Consider the following 27,883-nt stretch of genomic DNA (forward strand, 5'->3'; position numbering starts at 1 on the left):
TGGAAAACAGTAACAATTCATTAATTATCGGATTCAAAATCCAATTAAAACTAGTCAGTTTAATTAAGTCAACAAAGCTGATGAACTTGATCCAGTGAAACCAGCTTTTCAAAGTCTGGTAGTTGTATGCACCTCCATTCCCCCCTCCCACCGCCCCCTTGCCTCTTAGGGCCCCCCCAGATCATCCCCCTGCCAGGGGCAGCAGTACCATTGGTGTATGCCATTGGGAACCATTGGTGTATGCCAATACAGTAGAACCTCGGGTTGCAAACGTGATCCGTGCAGGAGGCACATTCGCAACCCGCAGTGCTGCGTCTGCGCATGCGTGTGATGCGATTCAGCGCTTCTGCGCATGCACAAAGCATGATTGCCTGCCTATTCATTTCCTGGCTCAGTCCAAAGTGCTGGTGCTTACTTTTACAACAGGAAATTAGTGGCTGGGGAAGTGCAGCATTGGGCTGAAACACAGCCCTTCAGGTCTCTCTACTTAGCCTTCACTCTTTCTCCCCAAGATGCCACTTTTTCTTCGCAGGCTGCGCCCTCACCAACTGTGGTTTGCCCCCATCTTGAATGTTTTTACCTGGATGCAAGGTGCCTTGAAATTCTGATAATGTTTCTTGCTTGCCTGGATGGAAGATACAGAGGGGTGCGTCAACTAGCCTACTGTACAAAGCTGACGTTTACAACAATGGCTCCATATCAATGATAATAATAATAAATCAAAAGAATACCTTGGGGGAAGGGTGGATAATGAATTGTAATAATAATAATAATAATAATAATAATAATAATAATAATAATAATAATACATGGGCCTTTTCTGCAGTGGCTCCATTTGTGGAATGCTCTTCCCGGGTAGGTTCGGCGGGTGCCTTCATTACACACCTTTAGGTGCCAGGCAAAAACGTTACTCTTTAAGCATGCCTTTGGCTGATTGATATCCAGTTTAAAATGTGTTAGGGAGGAGTTCTTGGGTTGTTCTTGTTTTTGTTTTTATTATGTATTTTGTGGTTTTATGTTGTGGTTTTATGTTGTAACCGCCCCAAACCAGCAGGTGGTATTCAAATTTAATAAATAGTAGTAGGAAGACAGGAGTGCCTGGCGTGCTCTGGTCCATGGGGTCACGAAGAGTCGGACACGACGAAACAACAAAGTAGGGATAGAAATAAATAGATAGATAGATAACAAAGTAAATATATGGAAAATGGCGGACAGGGCTGGGGAAGAAACAGCTGTAGCATATTAGATTACTTTAAACTTAATCACCGCCACTATTCTCATCCACCCAAATAATACTGTACCGCCTGCTTCAAACAGGGCGCCAGATTGAGGCTCTCCCAAGAGTCACTTCGCCCACACCCAAAATGGCGGCCGGAGGCATCGCGTATGGGCAGAGCGACGGAGCCCCGCTGCACCCAGCCAGCCCTTAGCCATCAAAGAGGAGTAACTGAGAAACACGCACCGCCGCCTCCTCCCCCCCCCCGCGCGCCACAGCTCTGTGTGTCGCGCCGGCGCCTCATGGTGACGTCGCCGTTGCATAGCGATGAGGCATTAGCGCTTCCGGGGTGTGGGGCAGGGCGGCGGGGGGAGTTTCCCCGACGGGGTTGTTGTCCTGACTCCCTCGCAAGGCCCGAAGCGATGGGAAGCGGCAGGGGCGGCCGCCGCCAGCAACGCTCCCGCCGCCGCCGCTCCTCCGACCGCTCCTCGCCGCTGTAATGGCGACCTTCGCTACGACCAGCAACGAAGCCGCTGCTGCCGCAGGCGCGCTGCCGCCGGAAGGTCTCGGAGCCGAGCCGGTGCTGGACGAGTTCACGGCGCCGGCGGAGAAGAGCGGCTCCCTAGAGCGGAGCCGCGCCAGCATCGAGCGCCTGTTCCGGGTCCGCCTGGCCATCCTGGGGTCGCTGAGCAGCGGCGGTTGGGCCGCTCTAGATCTCGGGCAGCAGCAAAGCAGCGCCGCCGCCGGGCGCAGGATCTGGCTGAGCCTCCGAGGCCAGCGGGAGGACGTTCGGGCCGCCAAGGTATGGAGCAGCCAGAGGGAGGTTGGGTGCTGGCGGCGGCGGGGTTAATTGTTTTAATGCATTTATACCTTATCATCCCTCCAAAGCAGTTCAAAATAGCTTATCCATTGTTCGTTGGTTTATTTCCTTTACAGACCACCTTTTTCTACTCCTAAGGAGCTCAGTTCTTCTTCTCCCCCCCCCTTCATCTCCATAGCAACAACCCCAGGAGGTAGGTTAGGCTGAGAGGGAGTGACCGTGTCCCCAAGTCACCCAGTGAGCTTCCTGGCCCAGTCGGGGAATTTGAACCCTAGTATCTTCCAGGCTTCTGCCTAACACACCACTGCACCTCCTGCTCTTTGTCCTCACCACAACCCTGTGAGGTTGTAGAAGCAGAGGACATCCAGTGCAGATGAATGTTGGAGGGTTCAGGGCAGATGAAATAAAGGGCTTCACTCAGCGCATAGTAGTAGGCAGGCAAGGGAGGGTGTATGTGTATTTAAATTTTACATGAATATCCCACCTTTCCTCCCAGGAGCTAAAGGTGGCAAATACACTTTACTTCCTCCCCAATAATCCTGTGAGTTAGGTTGGGCTGAGAGTGAGTGACTTGCGGGAGGCCACTTAGTGAGAGCTTCATAACTTAGTGGGAAAATTGGCCTCCCAGCTCTTAGTCCAACACTGCACCACAACAACTCTGGACGGCTTCTGTTTTAATAGGGCTGTGATATATTTGTGTATATAGGGAAATGATTTTGATTCAGTGGCAGAACATTTGCCTTCATGTAAAAGCGCCCCAAAAAAGCGGGTGGCAGGTGGCACTGTGGGTAAAACCTCAGTGCCTAGGGCTTGCCGATCGTATGGTTGGCGGTTTGAATCCCCGCGGCGGGGTGAACTCCCGTCTTTCGGTCCCAGCTCCTGCCCACCTAGCAGTTCGAAAGCACCCCTAAGTGCAAGTAGATAAGTAGGTACCGCTTTATAGCGGGAAGGTAAACGGCGTTTCCGTGTGCTGCGCTGGTGCTGGCTCGCCAGAGCAGCTTCGTCACGCTGGCCACATGTCCCGGAAGTGGCTCCGGACAGCGCTGGCCCCCGGCCTCTTAAGTGAGATGGGCGCACAACCCTAGAGTCGGACATGACTGGCCCATACGGGCAGGGGTACCTTTACCTTTAAAAGCGCCCATCTTCAAACCCTTCCATCACAAAGCAGGGGTGGGAAAGACCTCCAGCTGAAACCATGGTACTAACAGCCAGTGTTGACAATATAGAACCAGATGGATGAATGATCTGACTCAGTATAAGGCAGCTTCCTGTATTTGTGTATTTATATATAGCTGAGGTAGGGAGGCTGTAGCCTTGTTGCACTACAGGTCCCACAATCCCTGGCTGTTGTCCGTGTTGACTAGGCTGATGGGACTTGGAATCTAACAACGTATGGACAGTCACAGGCTCCCCCGTCCTTGGTATATTGTGTGTGAAATATGAGAGAGAGAAAGCGCAAGCCATGCTGGTTAAGACCAAATGTCTCTGTAGTCCAGTATTCCCCGCCTTGTCTCTGAGAAGCCTACAAGCAGGACTTAGGACCTTCTGCGTGCAAAGCAGATGGTGTACCACTGAGCTTACATCCCTTCTCCTTATAGATGAAGGCAGGAACCCTTTCCTGTTGTTGCTTCCCAGCAATTGATATTGTTATGGCACCATGTGTGTAAATGGTTCTCTTTTTAAAAAACGGATATGACAGCTTCCTCTCCTGGGGGCTTAAAATCTAAACTATACACAGGGAATGGAGGATAGGGAGGAATGAAGGCCGGGGAAGATTGTGATATTTCAACAGCATGTGCTTTGGCTTAGTTACATTAAGGTATAGTATAGGGGGATGATCCAAAAGTTTCCTGGAAAAAAAGAGACATTATGATATCTGAACCTGGAGGCTACACATAGCCATTTTGACTAGTAGTTGTTGATAGCCTTACTCTGTGTGTGTGTGTGTGTGTGTGTGTGTGTGTGATGTAACACCTGTTATTATATCATAGCATTAAAGCAACCAAACAGCTCTGCTAACAAGTAGGTTATGATCCCAGTGCAGGCATAGGCAAACTCAGCCCTCCAGATGTTTTGGGACTACAACTCCTATCATCCCTGACCACTGGTCCTGTTAGCTAGGGATGATGGGAGTTGTAGTCCCAAAACATCTGGAGGGCCGAGTTTGCCTATGCCTGTCCTAGTGGGATACTATCTTACACTGGTTTACAATATATGAAAGTAAGGTTTAACAAGCCAATTTTCATTGGGTCATTCATTTCCTTTCATATAGCACCCACATACACGTTCAGATCTGTCTGTCTGTGCACACACAAATAATAGAATGTAGTGTGTATGTATATATTACTCATTTTGAGTCCATGAGATAGGGTGGGGTGTAAATGAGTTTCCTTCTTCCTCATTCAAGTATGTGTGTGCATACGTGCTTGCACATATAGACATGCGGAAAAGGGATTTATAGAGCGCCCCATCCTAAGTACCCAGGTGAGGTGTATATATTTTACACCTGACAAGAGAATGGTTTTTGCCCACCCTTACCATAAGGGCTCAAGGAGGTTAATAGCTTCAGGTACAATAGAACATGATTATAACTCAGTGGCCTTAAGGCCTTGAGATAGAGTATTTCTCTTGTGTACAATGTGTGTCAACAAAATGCACATGCATCTTATTGTGTGTATCTAAAAATACAGGCAAGTACTGTTTTATGTTTGTCCAATATGCGTGGTGACGGGACGGACTGATGCATGCTCCGCTGACACGCAAGGGGGTCAGGAGCATGATCCCCACGCAAAACGTGGCTCTTTAGTTAAGGCGAACTATATGTATTTGGCTGTGTAGAAAATAAGCACAAGAGGGATATATTTGCTTTATAGCATGCCTTATTCTGAGGGCTCAGGGTGAGTTAGAGCCACTCAACAAGTGTGAGAAGCCTGCTGTTTCAGGATGAGCTGTTGCTATGTAAAATTTTGTAATGGACAAAGGTCATGAATCTGCCTTGGCAGCATCCCATCAATTTTAACAATTTTTAAATGTTAACACTCAGTTGACACCATGTTAACTTATCTCCTTTTCTGGGGTCCTCAACAGCATGATCTACAAATTCAGGTGCTGCTGCCACCTGAACTAAAGTTTGCTGTAATGGGAGTTGCTTTCAGGGGAACTGCCAAGCCTTCCCTATTGTAATCTTCAAAATCAGCAAAAGACTGTTTTCTTCTGCTAGACTTTTTGAGATTTATAAGGTTGCCCTCAACCAGGACTGTATCCTTCTGGGCATATGATGTGCTGATGCTAGCAAGACGCTGACCATCAATCTGGGGAACTCAGTGTACGTTTCTTGATACCTGTTTGTACTTCTCAGTTACACAAATATTTGAGTATACTGTGTAGAGGGAGGAGGAAGAGATTTCTAAAAATATATATATAATGCAGTGGAACAGGAGCCTGAGCTGGTGGCTGGCCAGCAAGTACTTAGGGTGCCACTATCACAAAAAATAAGCATGTGGGTGTCAGATGGAAGGAGAGAAACATGTGGCCTTGATGGTGCTGCCCTTCAGCAGTATTGCATAGTCATTTCTAGTTCCACAATTAACTGGCAAATCCTGGCCCATTATGAATTTCCAAAGACATGGGGCCAGCACTTGCCAATTAGTTGTAGAACCTTGTTAGTAGCAATTTGTAGGTTGTGGAAATGGTGCCAGCCCAATAAGAAAAGAGAGAACTGCCAACACACAGTGCCCAAAATGAAGGAGGCGAGGGAGACAGGAAAAGCTTTGCAGTGATTGCCAGTTGTTAGGTTGGAGGGGCTTGAAATTTGGGCCACCCATCACTTCGGTTTGCAAAATTGTTATTTATATGTTTTTATGCATGGAATAAGATTTTTTTTTTTTTTGCTTCAGCCAAATAAAAGATTTTCCTTAAATGGTACTGTTCTTGAATGTATGGAAAGAGATATGCTTATATATCCCTTTAAAAAATAAAAGAATTATAGAGAAGCCGCTTAGTGCTTTATATAGGGGACATACTTGGCCATACATCCTTATGAGTGTGTCTTGCTTTCCTATCAGGCAAGTAAATTACTTTCCCTTCATACAACTTATTCAAGTGTTTGGAACTAACATAATGGGGGAGTTGCCTTAGGACTTTTAGCAGTGGGGGGAGTGTACATTTTTTGGGTAGGAAGTATACCTTCCACTCCTTCCTCTCCCCCCCCCCCCGCCAAAAAAAACCATTAGTGTTTGCCTTTGAGATCAGGTTTTGACAATTGTTAGACCCTTGGTTTGCCTAAGAGCCTAAGCATTTGGCATACAAAGCATTATAAAAATAGTTGCATGTACCCTGAAATGGGAATCTGTTTCCCTAAACAGCAGTTTTCTCCACACACACACATCCCTCTACCACTCAGCATAGGCACAAAGCATAGACAAGCATAGTCAGTAGGTGTCTAAGTCATCTGGAGGGCTTTAGGTTGCTAAAGGTTGTTTTGCACTGACTCCGGTGGCTTCCTGGGGTTTCAGGCAGGTGATTGAACCTGGGCTTTCTGCATGCAAAATCACTGAACTACAATCCTTCTGCCTACCAAAAATAAGGTGACATGAATATTTCTCCCCTTCCTTGTGTCAAGCGAGGATTAAAAAATACTTTTTGACATAGAATTTTGTGTTTTATTGTTCAGATGGAGGGACAGGGAGGCAGGTAGACTCCATAAGTTTGAATTTATAATCCTCAAGCCTGGCTACATAACTGTCCATTCTTAGTTTGGAAATACTTTTCCAGCCCTGGACCAAAGTATGAGAATTGCTTTGCTACCACAGAGTTAAGCAATTGTCTTTCAGTGTGAGCTGTTGTAATGTCTCTAGATTGTGGGAAATAGGAAAGGTGATCAGCCCACAAAGTAATGACATGGCTAAACCACAAATAAGTTTTACACAGGATATATTTATAGTCACATGCAACTTCTTTCAAAACCCACAGAATGACACTTGCTTTACTCCTTAAAAATATTCAATGTGACTGAGGCTTGTGCTGTTTTTGCCAATTACAGCCCTACCTTGGAAGTCAAACGGAATCCGTCTGGAAGTCTGTTCGACTTCCAAAACATCTGGAAATCAAAGTGCGGCTTTTGATTGGCTGCAGGAAGCTCCTGCAGCCAATCGGAACCTGTGGAAGCCCCATTGAACATTTGGCTTCCAAAAATAGTTTGCAAACCAGAACAGTAACATCAGGGTTTGCGGTGTTCGGGAGCCAAAACATTCAAGAACTAAGCTGTTCAAAAACCACGGTACAACTGTATGTAAGTTTGCGTTCAAATCCAGACTCATTCTAGATCAGCAGAAGAGCTGCTCAGATCTTCAGGAAGGGGCCCTTTCACACATTAAGGAGAGGCAAACACAGGAATGCCACAGAAATATACCTTAATGTGTTGATAAGAGTAGCTGTGTAGTACAAATTTACAAGCAGTTTTTCATGCTTACACTTTACACAGTTAGTTTGTAAATCAATATAAATGTGTTACAGGAAATCGCCTTAAGACTGGATTGGAGAGAGATTCCCTGCATGTTCAAAGGAATTTTTGCTCAGGTGTAGGTTGTTCTGTAGTAATATGTAGTAGTAATAAGGAAAATTCTAAAGAGTTGGGTTATTGGATGGTTTGTTTCAAAATATCTCTACCCTGCCTTTCTGATTTCAGCCCCCAAGGTAGCTTACAAGACAAAACACTTAGACAATAAAATCCTCATTAGCAATATTAAAACATAAAACTGATAACTAAATAGCACCATTAGAAGAGGTAACAATAAAATCAAATGCAATGGAAAATAAGTTGGTTTTAATTAAGTTAACCCCACACAAGCTAATAAGGCACGCAGAACAGCATACATAATGTTTTGGATCACTAACCTTTTGAGACCCATGGGTACATTTGGCATTTTGAGCGACTGCCGTGATAGCTTCTCCCATCCCCACTTGAATATATAAATTATTTGTGTTTCCAAGGAGGTTGGGTAAAAGCTGGATCCGGCAGAATTAAAACAGGTTCACTTGAATATGCATGATTTTACACAGGGCCCTCACCACCATCAAATTAAAGCTCACATTAATAGACTACACTGTAACACCCCCCCCACACACACAGATTCACTACTTGCTAGCATCACTAAAACATGGATCATCATGGTTTTTAGATAAGATGACAACAAACCAATGGCAAACTAAAAAATGCATATATAAACATAGAGGTGACCTGTGGTTTGAGAGAATTCCTTGTAAAATTATGAGGAAGCACCATGACAGAACTGAAAAGAACTGAATCTGTGACTTTTATGGTTCAATTAATGACATGTGTGGTTTAGAGTGGAGTGAGGGGACTGTGAAAAAATGATGTAAGTAATTTCAATATAATCTGTTTTACTAGATCTGGATTCACCCCCTCCTTTCTCTCAGAGTCACATTTCTTTCTCTCCGGCACTACATTATTATTCTTGCACTCTCCCTTTTGAATCCAGCAAGCATTCGACTCCTCCCTGATTTTTCCCTTTTTCCTTCAGCTCCTATTTCCCTCTTATCCTTTCAGTCACTCCCCTTTCTGCTCAGTTTCTCATGTGCTTATCTGAGCCTTGAGAAGCACACAGAGCTAGAAGAGGAAGTGGCAAATAGTATTGCTTACCCTACTTCCTCTGGCACCTTTTTGTGCTTTGAAGGAAAGGTTCCTTGCCACCTCATCATAAAGAGGCTGGTGAATGCAGCAGGCACTGAGGTTTTGTGGGCACCAGGAAAGTACTTGAGGATGTATGGTGCCCGCAATCCCAACCTAAGGTAAATTAAGAGCAGTGGCATACATTTAAGAGCAGTAAAACTTGTGTGTGGTATTTAAATAGCCCATCTGAAGAGGTGGAGGTACTGACAGTTGCCTTGCTGGCTCCTCCTCATGTTCACAGGGAAGTTGGTTGTAATGGTGTCCGTGACAGAAGGGAGATGGTGGAGCAGCAGCTGTGAAGATGGCCATGACAGTCTCCCTGACATATTTTGCTCACAGGGTGATTAGGTTTAGTTGGCACAGTTGAATATAGTTAGGAAGGTTATTTACAGGGTATTCTGAAAATGAGATATTGTTGCAAAAAAAGGGTCCTCTTTCTATCCATATGCACCAACCTAGTACCCAAAGGCAGAGGCACTAGAGCACTCAGACGAATTAAGTTTTAAGCCCAACAGATTCATGCAAGGATACGGTCCTTCAGATACCTCAGCCACTTAAAACTTTATCCAGCCGTACCTTGGACGTCGAACGGAAGCCGTTCCGGAAGTCCGTTAAATTTCCAAAATGTTTGAAAACCAAAGCGCAGTTGCAGAAGCCCCATCAGACGTTCTGCTTCCAAAAGAACATTCGGTAACCAGAACAGTCACTTCTGGGTTTTGATCGTTCAGGAGCCAGAACGTTCAAGAACTAGGCTGTTCGACTTCCAAGGTATGACTGTATGTTTAAAAAGCAGCTTTCTGAATTGCATCCAGAAATGAATTGGGGGCTTGTGAAAGATCCTGAAATGCCAGCATATCATGATCATCTGGCAAAAACTCATTTATGACCTCACCACAGCATTCTGAACCAAACAAAGTTTCTGAATAGACAGTCATCAAATACAGTTGTTTGTATGATGCATTGCAGTGACACACACATTTCTGTGTGCAAGTTACCTTACAGTAAAACACGCATTTCTGGTTTCCCTTCTCAGTACTCTCTTGGATGTAGGCACAAGAACAGCAATGCAAAAGAGCACGGGATCTTTTCTTTTTGCCTCAAGCAGTTGCCCAATTGTGGGTTTATTACTAAGAAATATACCATGCTATTTTTTTTAAGGGGTAAAACCATAATGTTGCAATTTGTATTGTTTCCGTTGTTTATAAGTAACCTCTTCAAAGCTGTTAAAATTTGTGTTGGGGATATTAGTATGAGAAGTACAGGATATGTCCTTTAAAAGATGCCCCGTGGATACAGAGTACAGTGGATGCTCGGGTTGCGAACGTGATCCGCAACCTTCGCAACCTTCAGTGTGCGCGACTGCCGAAACCCGGAAGTAACGTGTTCCAGTACTTCCGGGTTTCAGCAGTCCGTAACCCAAAAAAAACACAACCTGAAGCATGTGTAACCCGAGGTATGACTGTACACATGTTCCATGAAGCCTCTTTTAAAAGACTCACCCTGTACAACTCTGTCTGAATGCAGTACAATACAATACAATACAATACAATACAATACAATACAATACAATACAAGACAGTAGTATGTGCTCATGATTTGAATATATGCTGCTGGACTTTATTTCTGGAGTTTATATTAAACTTTTTGTTCTCATAATCTGAAATATACTGTTATGTTGAAATGGTACTAGGGCATGCTTGTCTTCTTCTTCTCTCTCGCTCTCCTAGGACCCATAGTTGCAAAGTAGGGATAGGTGTGACAAGGAGAAAATGGCATATTTGGTAACATGTCATTGGACTTCTTTGGGAGAGGGAGGGAGAATGATTCTTACATAGGCTTCTTCTAAACATGTTCATATTTTAGATTTAGGAATTCTGTAGAGGCTGAGGGCCTTAGCTCAGTGGCAGAGCACATGTTTTGCCAGGTTCAGTCCCTGGCATCTACTGATAGGACTGGAAAAGACTCCTACTGGAAACTATGGAAAGCCACAGTACTAGTGAGTATTAACTACTAACAGACAGGCCTATGGTTTGACTTGATATAAGGCAGCTTCCTATGTTTCTGTTGGGTAGGATATGTGCTCTTGGAGATTGCATGTGCAAAGAAAGTTCGGTTCCTGAATGGAAATGCCCTTGGGTTTTTTGGTTGGTTTGTTTTAATAAGTCTCTTGCACCTTCCTCAATAAAGTGGTCACGACAGGGCTGCTTTTTTAAGAAAGAGGAAAAGCTCTCTTGAAAAGTGGACATAGAATGAGATCTTCCATGCAATACCTGTTTTCCACCTGTTTCAGGAAGGCCAAAAAGGTCATGGGGATTTCTCAACGAGTAGTTCATATATTGCAGGTTGTGTAATGTTCTAAAAGAGTAAGTGCTTTCAGAGCTGAACAGCTGTAAATTGGGGGGGGGGGGATGAGATATATTCTTGGAGGATAAGGCTATCAGTAGCAATGTAAAATTTCCAAGAATTTTGAAGGCTTGATGGGAATTGGTGTTTTTTTTTTCAGGGGAGGGGGCATGAAGCTTTTGGAGGAAATGGGAAAATATGCAAAACTTTTCTTTTTCAGCACACTTTACAAATGGAAAGTCACTTGTTACTTTCAGGAACTTAAATGCATAACTTGGTTTGCCATAAAATTAACTTGTTTGTTAACATATAAAAGTATGGTTTATTCAGATGATAAATACATTCTTAGCCAGTGCTAAGGGGGGACATGATTTCAAATCTCTGCTCACTCAGGAAGCTCATTGGTTAGTCACTTTTTCTCTCAGCTTACCATTTGTCATGCGTTTTTGGGGGGCTGGGGGTTAGACCAAAGTGTAGGAGTGGACCATGAGAAAATGTTATTAACAGAGATCTGTAATGATATACAAGCTTCCGTAAATACAACTTGTCTCGCATTATCAGTCTTTCCATGCAGTGTGCAGCCTTGTACAGTTCTCAGAGTGTTCAAGGCCTCGCAAGTTCCCAATGTGAACAGTGTGACCCAGATTCCTCTGCAGTGTGTTTTGGTGTCTCTGCAGGTGCTTTAGTGTGAGAAGACTTCTACAGCATCAAGGCACCAAGTTGCTGTGGTGCTGTAGTTCACTGTACCCTCCAGGGAGCTGGAGCACAGGTTTCAGAGAGCCTTGGAAAATAGTTCATGTTCCTCAGGCCCAGCAGTAGCTCCTGTGCAGAGCAAAAAGATGGGGAAATAACTGAACGTTCATTGTGCCAGTAACAAATTCTTATTCACAAGACCCCAGCTGGCTCATTGTGTAATGTTGCTGTTCTTAAATTGGTGGCAGAACTTGGCAGCGTCATTGCTGTTGTTGAGCAGTTTCTGCTTTTCTGGCCCTTTTCTATTTGCTGGTGGCGAAACAGGGTTGACCCAAAATAAAGGCCCTTTTAAGGGTTCCAGTGTGGCCTAAGGCACCCCTGCATCATTTCGTAAAAATGTGTAAACCCATCCATCTTCAGGGCCAGGAAGCTGGTGCATAATAATAAGCAAGAGGGAAGGCCCTTGCAAGGCTGCTGTTGCATGTCACAGTCAGGAATTACCGTATTTTTCACTCCATAGGGCGCACTGGACCATATGGTGCACCTAGTTTTTAGGGGGGGAAATCAAGAAAAAAAATCTTATTTCCCCCCCAGCCTCAAAGAGCAGTGTACAGGCTGCGCACAACCTCTCGCTGCCGGAGGGGTTGCGCGCGGCTATGTCACAAGCCAAGGCAGCCAGCGGGATGGATCCCGCTCGCTGTTTTGGCTTCCTCTTTAGCCCCATGCAGCCTCTCCCTGCCGGAGGGGCTGCACACGGCTATCCCTGAAGTCTGGAGAGCGAGAGGGGTCGGTGCACACCGACGCCTCTCGCTCTCCAGGCTTCAGCGAAAGCAATGCGAAGGCTTTGGAGCACGGAGGGAGTGCTCCCTCTGCCCTTCGGAGGCCTAGCATTGCTGTCGCTGAAGCCAAGGAGCTTGCATTCACTCCATAGGATGCACACAAATTTCCCCTCAATTTTTGGAAGGGAAAAAGTGTGTCCTATAGAGCAAAAAATATGGTACATGTGTACACATTGGGACCCTGAAATTCACCTCTTGGTGGGTGATTATAATTAGGTTTAGAGGAAGTGCATCCTTTGAGTTCAATCCTCATCTCTGACAGGCTTGTTCTAACCAATGTGGTGAAGTTAACCTTAGAACAGGAGCTGTCAACCTTTTAGATCCAGGACACACTTCCAGTTTCTGAATTTCTGCTTGCCTACTTCATTTTTTCTCCCTTTCTTATCTTTAAATAACAAATAAAATAAAATGGTGATGGTGCATACGTGTATATAACCAGGAGGTGACTGCCAGTGATTCCAGTATATTAGGTGACCCTTCAGATCCTTGATTGACAGATTTGCTTTGAGTGATGTTCATTTCAAGGAGTGAGGGAAGTGAATTGTATTGCAAGTAGATATCTGAATTAAAAGATGCCAGTTTCTCTAATTTTTCTTTCCTTTTTGTTGTAGGAATATATTAAAGGAATTTGTGAACCTGAATTAGAAGAGAGGGAGCATTATCCCAAAGACATGCACTGTATTTTTGTAGGAGCCCAGAGCCTCTTCTTGAACTGCCTTATTCAGGGGACCTTTGCTGATATTACTGTTGTGGAGATAGGGACCCTGAACATTAAGGGTGGTGCTGAACCTGTTGTCATGGCCAGAAGCCACGTTCAGCAGTTTGTGAGTCTCTTCAGAAACAACACAAGTCTGCTGAACAGCAGAGAGTCAGAAGTGAAAAAACAGTTCAAACAACTTGTTGAAGCTCATGCGGATAAATATACAATGGACTTGTTGATCTTACCAAGCTCACTGAAGAGAGAACTACTTAGCCTTGCACAGAGCGAAAGCCAGAAAGCAGAAGGTAAAAATGTAGACCCTCTCAATTTTGATGGGACTCCAGAACTTCTTCCCAGTGAAATACAGAAACGGTCTGCAATGAACAATGACTGCAGAACAGGTCATGAGGAAGCAAGAAACAATGCAGGTACCCCAGTCACTGAGTTAGCAAAGCAAATGGACACTCTCTTCCCTGATGCTCCAGAAAGACATTTCTTACCTATAAATGGACTGAATTCCTTAGAGACATCTGCAAGCAAAGAGAGGCAGTCATGTAAAAGGAGGTCATCAGATGCTGAGGAAAGGCTACCAAAGAAACAGTTTTCTTTAGAAAACAATGTAGTAGTGGTTGATCTGGTCACTGATGAAAGCAGCGAGATGGATGGTCCGGGTTTGAACACTAAAGAAGGCGATGAGATAAGTGAGGAAATGGAATACAACATTTTGGTGAACTTCTTCAAAAGCATGGGCTACTCACAACAGATTGTGGAGAAGGTGATTGGAGACCTCGGACAGTTGGCTGAGCCTCTACTGCTTTTGGAAGAAATTGAAAGAGAGAGCAAAAAGGTCTCTGAAGAGAAAGACCAGGTTGATGACCTACATTGGACTGCTGGGACTTGGGCAGAGAAAGATAAAGGTAGCTCCAGCAGTAAAGGCCAGCAGGACCGTGGTCTGAAATTAAAGCAGCCAAAGAATGCAGAACAAAACATGACCTCTGCTCCACGAGCACAGTGCAAGGTTGAAGGAAAACCGCATATATCAAACAGTGAAAACCAGACTCCTCTTTCTGGAAGCCAAAATCCACAATACAAAGGCTGCAGTAAAGCAGTCTCAAACTATTATTATGAACAGTCTCGTATTTCCCAAACAAATGATATAGAAAGTGACGGTCATGTGAATGCTTGTGATAGTATGCAAAGGGTAGTGAAAGGCAGGAAACCGAAAGAGCCTGGCTTGGTAGCAAGGGGTGGCTCGGAGACTCCACACCCACCAGTTGAGAAAGAAACTATGGTTCTTCAGGCATGTCCAGACCCCTCATCTGCGAAGCATGATCAGCATGGACGATGTAATCCTTTGCAGCTTGGAGCCAGGCAGTTCCCACCCCCAAAAACAAATCATCTCCTAGAGCATCTGCAAATGACTGCCCCTTCCTCAGAAAGGAGAAAAGGAGGGTCATACAGTCATCATGCTGACCCTTCAGTCACTGGGATTCAGAGGTTTAAAGAATCTTTGAAAACACCATACAAGTTGGAATTGAAAAATGAGCCAGGGAGAGACCACTTAAAGTACATAGTAATAGATGGCAGCAATGTTGCAATTGCGTGAGTATTGATGACTGTTGGGTTTCAGTAGCATTTCAGAGTGAAAGCAGGTGTGGGAGGGGGGCCGAATTACAAAAAAGTGCATGTATTTAGAGCCAGGGTGGGGTGGGGAAGCAGATTTTACCAGGATTTTATCAAGATCCTTTATTAGGCATAGCAAGCCACACATTATCAAACAGACACCGTATACAGAATTGTGCAAAATACGAACGCATAGCTTTTCCTGGTGAGAGGTGTGGGAAATTTAGATCAGACTCTATTCTCTCTCCTTTTGACATGTTGGACCATTTAAATGTTCTGTAGCAATGAATAATATCCAGATATCTGAAGTAAAGAAAACCTCTTGTTTTGTACTCCAATAGTTAAATGAAGATTGGCCAATGAGATGGCCAGACATGAATTTCTTAACCAGAAAAGCATTGGCAATATAACCAAAAGTTCCCTCAGCATGTGCCAGTCTGGAATATCCTGTTTGATTTCTGAGCAAGCCAGCTGTAGCACACTCTTAAGACATGCACTTCAGTTGTCACTCGTGCTTTCTTTATGGTGCTTGAGTTATGTGTCCTCAGCCAGTTCTTTACCCTGTTTTGGACTTGCCTCTTTTCACAACCATCATGCGTGCTTAAGCTTCACTGAGGAATATACTGCAGGTTCAAATCATCCCACTTGTGTGAATGAAAGCTACATAACGATTGAGATTGTTCCTTGTGCTTCATATATGTTAGCTTAATCATCCTTACAACAGCACTATAAGGAAGGTCATAATTTTATTAGTCACAGCTCAGGTGAGGGTGTGAGTAGGTTGCTGAGGCCACTCAGTAAGTTCACCTTTGAAACAAGATTTGCACTGGGGACTTCCAAGCAAACAGCTTACATTCATTGTTGCTATGCTTCATGAGCTCTGTCATATTTGTGATACGTGTTCATATTTCTGAAGCTTTCTGATTAACCTCTGAAAAGTCACCATCTCTCAGCCTTACCTGCATGAAGAGTTCCTTGTAGGAAGGGTGGAATCCAGTAGCAGGGTAAATATAAATTGTCAGACTATTTGTCTTTTGTGAAAAGTGTGAAGAGGAAGGGTTATCGGAGGCATTTTAGACATGGCTGGGAAAACCTGAAATGTTTGTGGCCAGCATTTTGGAGCTGGATTTCTTTTGGTTTTTTTACATGTTACATTTATTTAAGGCCCCATATGATAAGGGCTGTCTTACAATTGAGAGCCCTTCTCCACATTGCCGGCTTCAAGATTTTGGGGGGACTTTGAGCAAGACACCTTCAATTGCCAACTGTTAAACAAGACGAGGCAGAAAATTCCCCCTCAATGTTCCCACCTTTCTAGCTGTCCTGTACAAAGGGAGGATTGCTGTGTGAATGAAAGAGTGGGCACTGTTGGTCTTGGCAGATATCATCTGCTGCTCTTAGGGCTCTTCGACCTTGAATTGCTGAGTCTACTGTCATTCGCTTGCATTTCATGACCTTGAGTTCTAGTTTTACAGGAGAGAAAGAAAATGCTGTCTCCACCTCAACGCATGCCATCCTGTAGCAGCTTCTTTTGTAGTATGGAGCCTTCTTTCCTCTTACCTGTAGTATTGAACTAAAGGCATGAACTAAAACTAAGCACTCCACCAAGCAATGCTAACAATAGTCTATAGTAATAAATCAAGATCATGTACACACTTGCCCCTCCCTCTTAAAATTAGGGTTGTTACCCAATTAAAGACATATTAATTAGATGGGTTTTAGTTGATAGGTGGATTCAATTTCTGTTCAGCTAGTAAAAAAATAATTCTAAAACACAGTGCATGTATAGATGATGCAAGCATGTGTCATGGACGCCACCTTAGAGCCATTCCATTTTGTTCAATGGAAATGTGGGACTACTTTTGTTTATGGTTGGCAGTTTTTTATAAGTACAGTACTTGTGTTTAATAATATGCGTTGTTGTTGTTTTTAAAGAGTCTTGTAGCGCCCTGAAGACCAGCAAATTGATGATGGCATAAGCTTCCATATTATCCTAGTTATATGAATACATGCAGAAGCTGCTACTTAACTAATTAGACATTCCTGGTCTAATTTAATCAGAATATTGCAGCACTGACTTAAAACACTCGTAAGACCTAATTTCCTCTTCTACTGTATGCCGCTTTCCATAACTGACTTTAGAACAGGTTATTGCAGGACATTTTTGTTTTGTTTGTAAATCATAGCAGTGGAGATTTGCTTACCTACCAAAAGACAGAATGTAAATAATCTTTGGTTAACACTGGAGAGCCCCTTTTAGGTTCACTATAACAGTTGCTCCAAATTTGGACCCAAACCATTGGCTTTTGAAACAGATGTTACACAACACCACACTTACTGTTGGGCAAACCTATTTCTTTTGATTGTGTTGGCACAAGGAAATGCTGCAGAATTATTATCATTTATTGTATTTATATCCCGCCCTACCTCCCCAAGGAGCTCCTTTTTAACTGTAGGATCCCTGCATCATCTTTCAGTGAAATTACAAAGTTAAAATTAAAACTAAGCCATGCAGTAATTCCAAAATTAAGAACCTATGAGCATCTTAACAGAGATCAGATCTAGCCGCTAACTTGCAGCCCAAAAGCTTCCTGAGAGAAAGAGAGAGGTATTGACTACTCCAGAAAACCACAACAGACCTTTTACATCCAGACTAACAGGCAGGTAATTTCAGAAGGAAGGTGTTACAAGAGTTCACTGTGACCTCACTAGATGTCAACCTCACCCCTGAAGGCAGTGGCCTTCAAGGTGGAACTACCCATTGCATGAATATATGTGTAACCAAAAAAACCCACCCTGATTGAAGGGAAATTTTGAGCAGATAAATTCTGGGTGTACATCCTGAATCCTGTCCATACCTTCAGCTCCAAATTGTTTTTCCAACGCAAGCTGCCTTTCCTCATTCCAGAGAACTTCCAGAGACTTGTTTCTTCATTCCAGGGATTCATTTGGAGAGAACCAAGCAAATGCTTGGAACATGAGAGAGAGGAGAAATTAAGTACCCTATTCCCAAGTTTTGTTTTGTTTTTCTTTTGCAAATCCCTCTCCCATTGAAAGAAAAACATTTTCTGGGAGTTTTCTTTCTCTCTGAGGAGAAATATAAATCATATTCTTCTAAATGAATTTTCAAGTGGCAAGAGCCCTTTTCAGACATTCTACATCCAAGTAGAATAAATACACATTGGGGACTAGTGTGTTGGCTCTGCCTCCCCATAGCTAGTCTGATTGCCCTTCACAAGGTGGAGGATGAAGTTCTGAAGTGGGGATTTCTCTGGCCTCTCATTGAGAAGAGTAGGCTTTGCATTTCAGAAGATCACCCTCCACCTCATGGAGTGCACCTGGAACAGCAATGGGGGGAGCAAAGCTAGCACACTTGTCTCTGCTGCTGTGCTTTTGTGATGAAGATGATGCTGTGGATTTATCCTACTGTAGGGGAAGCAGTAGTTGGGGTTTTGTTACACATATCTGTTGTTAGGCCTTTGGATCAAGGCCTCTCTGGATGATCTCCACATTAGGAAGATACCCATAGTATTCCTCAGGTCTGTAGTTAGAAATGTGCTGAGGAAGCCGGATAGGGGACATATTGTAGAACAGATGAAACCTAAATACAGGTAGCCCAATATGTTTAAATCTGTATTAAATACCAATATAGACTAGAGTTTGTAAAAGGAAAAGAAAAGGAAAGAATCAATACTTGTCTGTTATTCCAAGCCCCTGTAGTAATCGACTAGAACAAATTTACCGTATTTTTCGCCCCATAGGACGCACCGCCCCATAGGACGCACCTAATTTTTTGGGGGGGGGGAATAAAGAAAAAAATATTTCCCCCCCCCCCCAGGCACGGGGCAGGCGCGGGGGAAGCCCGAGCTTCCCCAGCCCCCAGAACAGCCTGCTATCCGCAAGCCGTGCCGGTCTCCCCAGGCTTGCGGAGAGGTGCGCGAAGCCCGGGCTGCAGGAAGCCCGGTAGCGCAGGCAGCTCTGCGCCACCCTCCGGAGCCCCACGCGTGATGGGATATTAACACCACCAAGTTCACTATCCAAAAAGCTAAAGGGCCAAGTTAGGGTAGTAAATATGAGGCTCTTCCAATGTTGTTGGATTCCAGCTCCCACAATCCTTGGCCATGCTGGCTGGGGCTGAGGGGAGTTAGTCTGCTGGCCACTCTTGGACTAAATAAGGTAGCCTGTGTGCTGTCAGCACATGTTGCCAAGGCTGTAGTGCCTCACCATACTGCTTTTTAAGCTGAACAGGCGGAGCAATTTTCAGTTGTGATACTGCAGGCATGGGGCAGTCTGTAATATGGGTGTGTGGAAAATGCACCATTGTGAAATCACTGGACTCCAGAATAAACTGCTATTACAAAGGGGGAGGGGGTGCATTAAAAATCCGCTGATGTGAACAATTAGTTCTTCAAAAAGCTCAGAAAATAGTGATGTAAAATGAAAGTCACAACTATGATTCATCTTAAATTCCAGTTTTTGCCCAGACTGGGACTAATGGGGAAGGGTATGCAAATAGTTGACACTGTGTGATAATTCTATGCATCATGTTTTAACTGTGAACTTATTAAAGGAAGTGTGTGGCCTTCATTGGGTATTTTGAGACTTTTGCAATGATCACTGAAGGGTGGATATCATGCAATGTGTAAACCAAGCAAAGTTATGGTGTGGTTTTGCCTCTGCCATTAGCTCATGATTTATTTTTTCCAATAATAATAATAATAATAATAATAATAATAATAATAATAATAAATTCCTTCCAGTAGCACCTTAGAGTCCAACTAAGTTTGTTATTGGTATATTGGTATGAGTCATGCTATTTTGGCTATATATGGGCCCACACTTGTTGAATGAACTTGGTATTAATCCTTGAGATAATTATACCTAGAAGTTATTTCCAGGTTAAAAGGGCCACTGATTATCACTTGCTGGGGAGCAACATTGCCTCATTCTCCTGTGGACTTCATGGGGCATCTGATTGGCCACTGCAGGTCCCGGAAAGCTGAACTAGATTGGACTTGAACTGCTCAAGCATTGCTTGCCCTTATGGTCTTTGAATGTAGAGGGATAGGCTCCAGGCTGGTAAAGTGTAGAAAATTCTGTTCCAAAAAGTCATGATTAAAATATTGTGTGTTGGTATGTCAGTCATGACGCTTCATCCAGTCCTCCTTGCCCATCATACTTTGCCAATCCTCCAACCCACCTAGCATGAGTTGCAACTCCTGCTGAGAAGCAACAGGCAGCTTTGTCTGAGGACAGATATTTCTATTGCAACTCTGCATTGATTGGCTCATTTTGCTATATCCAGGACAGAGATGTGGTTAAATGCACCTTTGCAGTGGAATGTTGATTTGTAAGGGGTCAGGCCTGAAGTACTGTCTCTTCCAGAGTTTCTGAAGGCAGCCTCCTCTGTGGATTGATCATTTGGGCTCACATAATTTCTCCCATTGCACAAGTGTGTCCTGGTGCAGGGTTTGGAAATTATACCTGAGCGAATATTCCAGGGTTTTTTCCCAAGGGGGAAAGAGGAAATAAAAAGAAGTAGGTGGTGGCAGGTGTTCTTCTTTGGGTTGTCTAGCAAGACAGTTCATATATTGCAGCAAAGTGCACATGACAGCAACTCTGAAGCTTCAGTGCACTGTTTTCTTAGACTGCATCCACACTGGACATTTCCAGCACATGACTTCCCCCAATGAGACCAAGGAAGTGGGCACGTGCTTTTAATGGATGGAGTGTATGCAACCTTAGTTTGGTATAATGGCCTTCAGCCTTCCCAGTTCCAAAGCCCACATTTAGTACAACATGGGGCCTGTTTTGCTGTTTCTTTCTCTATATCTTGACCTGGCCTTGGGCAAGCTTCTCTTTCTCTCACCTAATCTGCCCCTTGTTGCGTGCTGAGCCTCGAGATTGTAACTAGCTTTGAAGCATACCAGGAAGGAAGTCTAAATAAACAGAACTACCAAGAGTGAAGCACGTACAGCTGGTTTATTTTGTTCCTCCCAGTTACTAAGCTTGCAGTCCCTCTTCTGTTGCAAGGGCATGAGTGTGCAATAAACATTTTAACGAAGAGTTATTACAACCCTCTTAGAGATCTTGAAATGTTGTGATTGACTATAAGGCTAAAACTACAAGATAATAGTCACGTGGGGGTTTTTTTCCTTGTAAAACTCCTTTTTAAAAAAAACTGCTGCTCAGGCTGCAATCTCTAATGCAAGGTTGGTGTGTGTAGGGGGTGGTTTTGGACAGTTTCCCACCTCCAGAGCAACTTCTCTGACTGCTGTTTGGCCCCATGGGAGGGAGAATGTTTTCTCTATGGGGTCAGAAGGGGTTGCTGTTGCAAGTAAGTTGTTCAGTTTTGGTGTGCCACAAGGAAAGTAAATAAGATGGTGGGAATGAGACACCAATGGGCCTGTGGGAACCCTGCTTTAAAAACCTTGAAGTAAGACAATACAAGAGAAAACAACTCTGTTTTTATGTAGCACTGGGCGGCATAACATAGTATTAGCTTTGCCAAGGGAGTTCCTGCACAAACATGACTGGTTACATAAGCCTAAATGTTTCTCTGTCACGGGTTAGCGGCAGCAGGACAAACAAGGGGAGGAGAAAAATTATTAAGGGGCAAGACAAGTAGAAAAGGGGGCAGTTTTCCATGGCTCTTTTGAGCTTTCCCATGTAGCTGCTGCAGCAGGGAGCCTTTTCTACGCATGGGGGTTTCTTGCGTGATCAAGGACCTTGGAAGTGGTTGTCCTTAATTGCATGGGAAGCCTTCATGACTGAACATGGAGAAGCAAGACGTGGTGCCCGAGGGAGAGGCGGTCCTACAGAATTTTTCTACTTATGTTTCCCAACTAACTTCGATATAAATGACTTTGATATAACGTCCTTCCAGCATCCAAATTCCATAGACCTTTAGATTGGCTAACCCACCCCCCCAATAAATAAATCAGCGAGGAGTACCGTTGGTGGACTGCATCATTTCATTTGTACAAACAGTTCACTTCTTACCTTTACATGCTTTTTCATCTTGTATGTTTAGCAGTTGATTTCTTGTAAAGCAGACTCTGGTGATTAGCAAACATTACTCTGCTCCTTTCTTTCCTTTCTGCAGCCATGGTCTACAGAAGATCTTCTCATGTCGGGGAATTGCAATAGCTGTTGATCACTTTTGGAAACGTGGCCACAGAAAGATCACTGTGTTTGTCCCACAGTGGCGAACAAGGAGAGATTCTAACATTACAGGTAAAAGATCTAATGGGGTTGTGCTTGCTTTGGAGTTTCACAATTCCCATCTCCTGTGTTCAATTTTTATTTACAAAACGACACTACTGGAAGTAAGCTGGTATCTAGTAAACAATTTGGATTTGTTTAATTTTATATATAAAATAAAAAGGGACACAGGTGGCGCTGTGGGTTAAACCACAGAGCCCAGGGCTTGCCGATCAGAAGGTCGGCGGTTCAAATCCCCGCGGCGGGGTGAGCTCCCGTTGTTCGGTCCCTGCTGCTGCCAACCTAGCAGTTTGAAAGCACAGTGCAAGTAGATAAATAGGTACCGCTCCGGCGGGAAGGTAAACGGCGTTTCCATGTGCTGCTCTGGTTCGCCAGAAGTGGCTTAGTCATCCTGGCCTCATGACCCTGAAGCTGTCTGCGGACAAACGCCGGCTCCCTCAGCCTATAGAGCGAGATGAGTGCGGAACTCCAGAGTTGGTCACGACTGGACCTAATGGTCAGGGGTCCCTTTACCTTTTATATATAAAATGGCACATCTTCCTAACATTCTGTCCTATATAAGCATGACCAAAAAACTGGATTCTGGGGAGGTTGCACAAATGAATGAATGGGGCTATACCATTTTAGTGAGGAGCTCCAAGGGCTTGCTGTTCTTTCAGACTCTTTTTCTTCCTTCCTTCCTTCCTTCCTTCCTTCCTTTCTTTCTTTCTTTCTTTCTTTCTTTCTTTCTTTCTTTCTTTCTTTCTTTCTCTCCCCTCCCCTCCCCTCCCCTCCCCTCCCCTCCCCTCCCCCCCATCCCCAGCTCAGGGATAACAAAACAGACCTTTGTAAAAGTTAGTATAATGGGCACTCTTTGAATGCTCTGATTCACTTAATATAATAGTACATTGCAATAGTTACTTTTCTGCCAAAATAAAATCCTGCACAAAACATCTGTTCTTTCTAAACTCAGTTCTTTTCAATGTGTTCTTTTTTATTTTCGTTTTAACAGAACAGCATTTCTTAACCCAGCTCCAGGATGTTGGTATTTTGGCACTCACCCCTGCAAGGGTTGTATTTGGAGCCAGGATTGCATCTCATGATGACAGGTAAAAAGAGTTTGTGTACCTGATGGACAGTTATGCGACTCCTAGTTCTTCTCAAGAGGAGCCATTTATTGAGTTGGGAAATGGGATACGCATCTGTTTTGTCCTGTTAACATACTATTCTGTGTTGCTTTTAAGATAGCATACCTTTGTGAGATGTGTTCCACTTAATATAAGTCTCCAGGTTCTGAATGTGAATGTATGAAGAAGCTATTCTAGGGACTTCTTCATACTAAGAGTGGGCTCTGCCACTGAGCTGTGGTCCCTTCTTCAATCCACTTGACCATCTCACAGTTTTGTTACCTCTTTTTCCTGCATATGCAGACCAAGCTGAAGTGTTGAACAGCCACACGTCATTCATGCACATATGATTCAGCTCATCGTCAAGGAAAAAGTGTAGACTTGCCCTGTTGTTCTGCAGACTAAGCACTGTCCCTGTGTGTGTCCAGTTCTAAGTTGGTACAAAATGTTGCTGATCACCCTCTTTATTTTATTTTCTTAATGATGCATTTGCATTATTTAGAAACCCTTTCTGGAACACATTCATTGTTATCTTGCCTTAATTTAAGAATTAATAACCAATTTAATTATAAACCTATAGCCCAAGTTTCCTAATGGATGTAATGCCTGGAACAGGATCCAAAGACCTACTTTGCATATCGTTTAGTCCCAAGCCTTCTGTGAAACAACAGATGTGTGGTTTTTTTGTATGCTGGCCAGCTCAGATTTAGGCATCCCCAGAACAATATATGGTCTGCAGCACTGTAGTAGTAGTAGTAGTAGTAGTAGTAGTAGTAGTAGTAATATCATCATCCTCATTTCCCATCCAGGCCCTGACCATACCCAGACCTGTTTAGCTTTAGTAAGGTGGCCAAATCATCAGCCACCTAGGAAGCACAGCAGCTGCTTTCCTGTGTGACTTCCTGCGGGTCACAAAACCAGGATTACTCGATCCACAGTAGCACATGGCTGCTTTGTTGCCCAGAAATTTATTCAGTGCAAGGATGCTGATTCTTCCAACAAATGTTGTTGTAGGTTTTTGCTACATCTCGCTGAAAAGACTGGAGGAGTTATTGTCACCAATGATAATCTCAGAGAATTTGTGGATGAGTCCACATCCTGGAGGGAGATTATTCAAAAGAGGTAATGTGTTAGTTTTGTTCAGTTACAAAAATGTGCAGTGGGCAGGTGGACAAGTGATCGGTTACAATATTTGGGGGGCGGGGACTGATAAAGGTTGCTTTGGCTTAATCACTTAATTTAGATAGTCTTACTGATTTTGCCAGAGATGGGGAACCTTGTAGCCCTATAGTTCTTGGGCTCCAGACTTCCAACACACATTATCCTCAGCAAGCACCGTCAGTGGTCAGGGGTGATGGGAGTTGTAGTGTGGCCACACCCTGCGAACTACAGGTTCCCTGCTCCTGTTTTATTTTGAGGTGGTTGATGTTCCCTATCCAATTCTGCATCTTTATTTCTCAGGTTTGTTTTTGGATTTGGGGCACAGGGCAATTGAATTGCCAATCAACTCTCTGCCATGGCTGGAGCATGAATTCCCTGGTGGCAAAACCCCATCAGCACACATTCACCAGCTTTATAACCTGAGAGAACTCATACTTAGTGAGCCACTTCCGGATAGAGCAGAGGGAAGCTTGGCCATCATGTGTCCCCAGCGTCTCACAGGCAAACTCCTGAAATCACTCTGTTGAGACTTCTTGTGGATTTTTAGATTCTGAGACTGTGAATGGCATATATCTTTGAAATACAATGTGGAACAGGTGATTGGGAAAAGACCCAATTCAACAAAGCAGTGTTTGAACTAAAGCTCTCCTAGGATTGGAACTGCAGTGGATTTCTGTTAGGCTGGATTCCGCCCGCTGAATTTGTGCTGCCCACAAGCATTGAAGTTCAGTAGTAAAGTGCACATGTTGTATGAAGAACGTCCCAGGCTCTATCTCCTGTCTGTCTCTGCAGTTTAAAGGATTTTGATACTATAGCTGGGGAAGACCTCTGCTCAAGATCCTGGAGAATTGCTGCCAGTTAGAGTATAGCAGCCTTCCCCAACTTGGTGCCCTCCAGATGTTGTTAGGCTACAACTCCCGTCATCCTTATTAGCCATGGTGGCTAGGGCTTATGTGCTTGGATTCCGGTTGTCTGGAGAGCATCAGATTAGGGAAGAGTAAAGAATGGAGAACTAGGTAAACCTATGGTCTCATCAGGTTTAGGACTGTTTCATGATTTGATAGTGTCCTGCCAGAGCGCCCTCTCCCCCAAAGAACACCAGCTGTATGTTTGTATAGTGTGTGAATGTTGAGATTACTTCTGTCTATAAATCTGAATGTTGCTTTCCTTCCTACTGCTTTTCCTCACTGCCTGTTTTGGTGTTGCAGGCTGCTGCCGTACACTTTCGTTGGAGACTTCTTCATGGTTCCCGATGATCCTCTGGGACGAAATGGACCAGGAATAGAACGTTTCCTTCAGGAGGAAACCCGTTTCAGGTAGAGTACCCTGTGGGGCTTAAGGGAAAACAGATGCCACCACTGAATCAAAGCCCTTCGTGTGACTGAGAAGGTCGTGAGATGTAAATCACACCACATAAGACCTTAGATAGGAAGAAGCAGTGGTTTTGCAGGAGGAATTGCTTGTCGTCAGTTACCACAGCTATCTCTGTGTGGTGACGCCAAGTTCGTTTGTATAACATTGGATTGTAACACCGAGAAAAGGAAGGCAAGTGTTCTGGTAACATCCTTTGATGTTAGATTGTGGTGGGTCACATGACGACATTGGACACACTGCAGTTGGAGCTGTGAGGCACTTTCATGAATAGCTGGTCTGCTGCATCAGCTGTTAGAAGATCTGCTGCTTGGTTGCGGTGGGCACATGGAAAGTGCTTTGTTACCTGTGTCCGGTCTGCATCTGGGAGGGGCTCAGTTCTTTGTCCTTTATCATGTAAAGCTTTATTGTGTTTAAAGGTCAGGTAAAAATGACTTGCATAAAATGTTGAATACATAAGCAAGCAAGGTCTAATCTGAACTGCTGCTTCTATGCTATGGCACTTCAAGTTTAGAAAGTTCTGTAATTGTATTGGTGACTTGTAAAAGTCCATCAAATGCAGAGAAAAATTTTATTATGATTAAATGTGTGCATCTTCCCTTATCACCAGCCATATCAAGATTATTATCATTATTATTTTAAATGACAAATGTGGAAAGAGACAACTTGAAATGTCAAATCAGTGTTCCTTTCTACTGAAAGCAAAATAAATTACTGTGTCATCCAGAGTTCTTTAACAAATTTAAACCTTAAATCAAGCTTCCTCAACCTCGGCCCTCCAGATGTTTTGAGACTACAATTCTCATCAACCCTGATCACTGGTCCTGTTAGCTAGGGATGATGGGAGTTGTAGTCCCAAAACATCTGGAGGGCCGAGGTTGAGGAAGCCTGTTTTAGAGCATCTTTCTTTTTAGACCCCATGGAAACATGGGAGATGGTTGTTCTCTTGCCTTCCTAGTTTGAAATGTTGTTTTTGTTCTCCAGAGGTGTTCCACCCCAACATGGCCATGGAAGTGGCGGCCCACCTCCTTTTGGGACATCGCATTTCCTGATGCCAACTGATGGTAGTGGACAGTTGCCAAAGAGCCCGTTACCTGGTGCCGTACCTGCCTTGACTATGTTTCCACCAGCACCTCATGCTAACCCAGCCCTCCCCCCGCATCCAAGATCTACTGCAGAAACAATCCACTTAAGAGAAGCCTTGAGAAAAATCTTCCCTACGTCCGAGCAGAGGGAGAAGATAGAAGAGATACTTGCCCAGCATCCCCACATGAGGGACATGAATGCCCTGTCTGCGATGGTGCTTGATTTGGGCTGATGCACACAACCGCAAAGCTTTGGATTGTGCAGTTTGGATTGTTAATGTAAAGATGCATACGAGCTGGTGTTAGGCCATCTGTGAATAGTCAAAACTTAATCCTTTTGTATAAAAAAATTGTTAATATTTGGATGATTCACTGATCCCCCTTTTTTATTCATCTAAGTTATGTTGCTTTTACAAAATTGTATTGATGCATTTTTTTTAAAAAAAGAAAACAAGTCTTTATTTCTGACTGGCTTGAAAATTGTTTACAAAACTTCAAGTTATTTGGGAAATAAGTAGATCTGACCGCAGATCTAAGTTCTGCTTAAAATTGAATTCATATTTGCAGGTTTCTTAATGGGCATTATTTCTTCTCTCATTGCCTGATTTAATAGACAGAGGTGAATTTTCAGTGAGCAAATTATGGCCATTTCATATATCCTGATCATGCAAGTGCTGGAGGTCTCCATCTTAAGGCAAAATACTTTCCTGACTACTGCATGCAAGCCCTTGGCTTGCTATTGACTGAATTTTTACAATATCACACAGTCCAAATACAGGCTAACGGGGATAGCTGTGCCAATGAAGCTTTTGGAGAATGCTCAGGAAGAACATGTTAGAATTTTGTCACTTCCTGAAAACCATTGTAGTCCAATTTAGTTTGCTAGCTTTTATTACAATATGTGTTCTTTCTCAGTTTGGAAAAAAAACATTGGAAGGAAACATTTCTTCCCAACTTCTTATAGTGGGCAATAAAAACAAATTGTTTTATGGCATTACCACTTGATATCAA

The 27,883-nt window shown here is 43.7% G+C and overlaps 1 protein-coding gene across 1 annotated transcript; it reads left to right on the plus strand.

Moving 5' to 3' along the window:
- Positions 1–1,535: 1,535 nt before the first annotated feature.
- On the plus strand, positions 1,536–27,883 carry N4BP1 (NEDD4 binding protein 1). The gene is made up of 7 exons (XM_053400215.1): positions 1,536–2,018; positions 13,214–14,904; positions 22,031–22,161; positions 23,141–23,237; positions 24,270–24,377; positions 25,625–25,732; positions 26,772–27,883. The coding sequence occupies exons 1-7, from the start codon at positions 1,716–1,718 to the stop codon at positions 27,103–27,105; spliced, it is 2,772 nt and encodes a 923-aa protein (XP_053256190.1). The 5' UTR covers positions 1,536–1,715; the 3' UTR covers positions 27,106–27,883.

This window comes from Podarcis raffonei, chromosome 8 (assembly GCF_027172205.1).
Source record: "Podarcis raffonei isolate rPodRaf1 chromosome 8, rPodRaf1.pri, whole genome shotgun sequence".
NCBI classification, from domain to species: Eukaryota; Metazoa; Chordata; class Lepidosauria; order Squamata; family Lacertidae; genus Podarcis; species Podarcis raffonei.

Coding starts and splice junctions, on each gene's coding strand:
- N4BP1 (XM_053400215.1), top strand. CDS start 1,716: ATGGCGACCTTCGCTACGACCAGCAACGAAGCCGCTGCTGCCGCAGGC. Junction 22,162..23,140: donor GAGAGATTCTAACATTACAG/GTAAAAGATCTA, acceptor TCGTTTTAACAG/AACAGCATTTCTTAACCCAG. Junction 25,733..26,771: donor CAGGAGGAAACCCGTTTCAG/GTAGAGTACCCT, acceptor TTTGTTCTCCAG/AGGTGTTCCACCCCAACATG.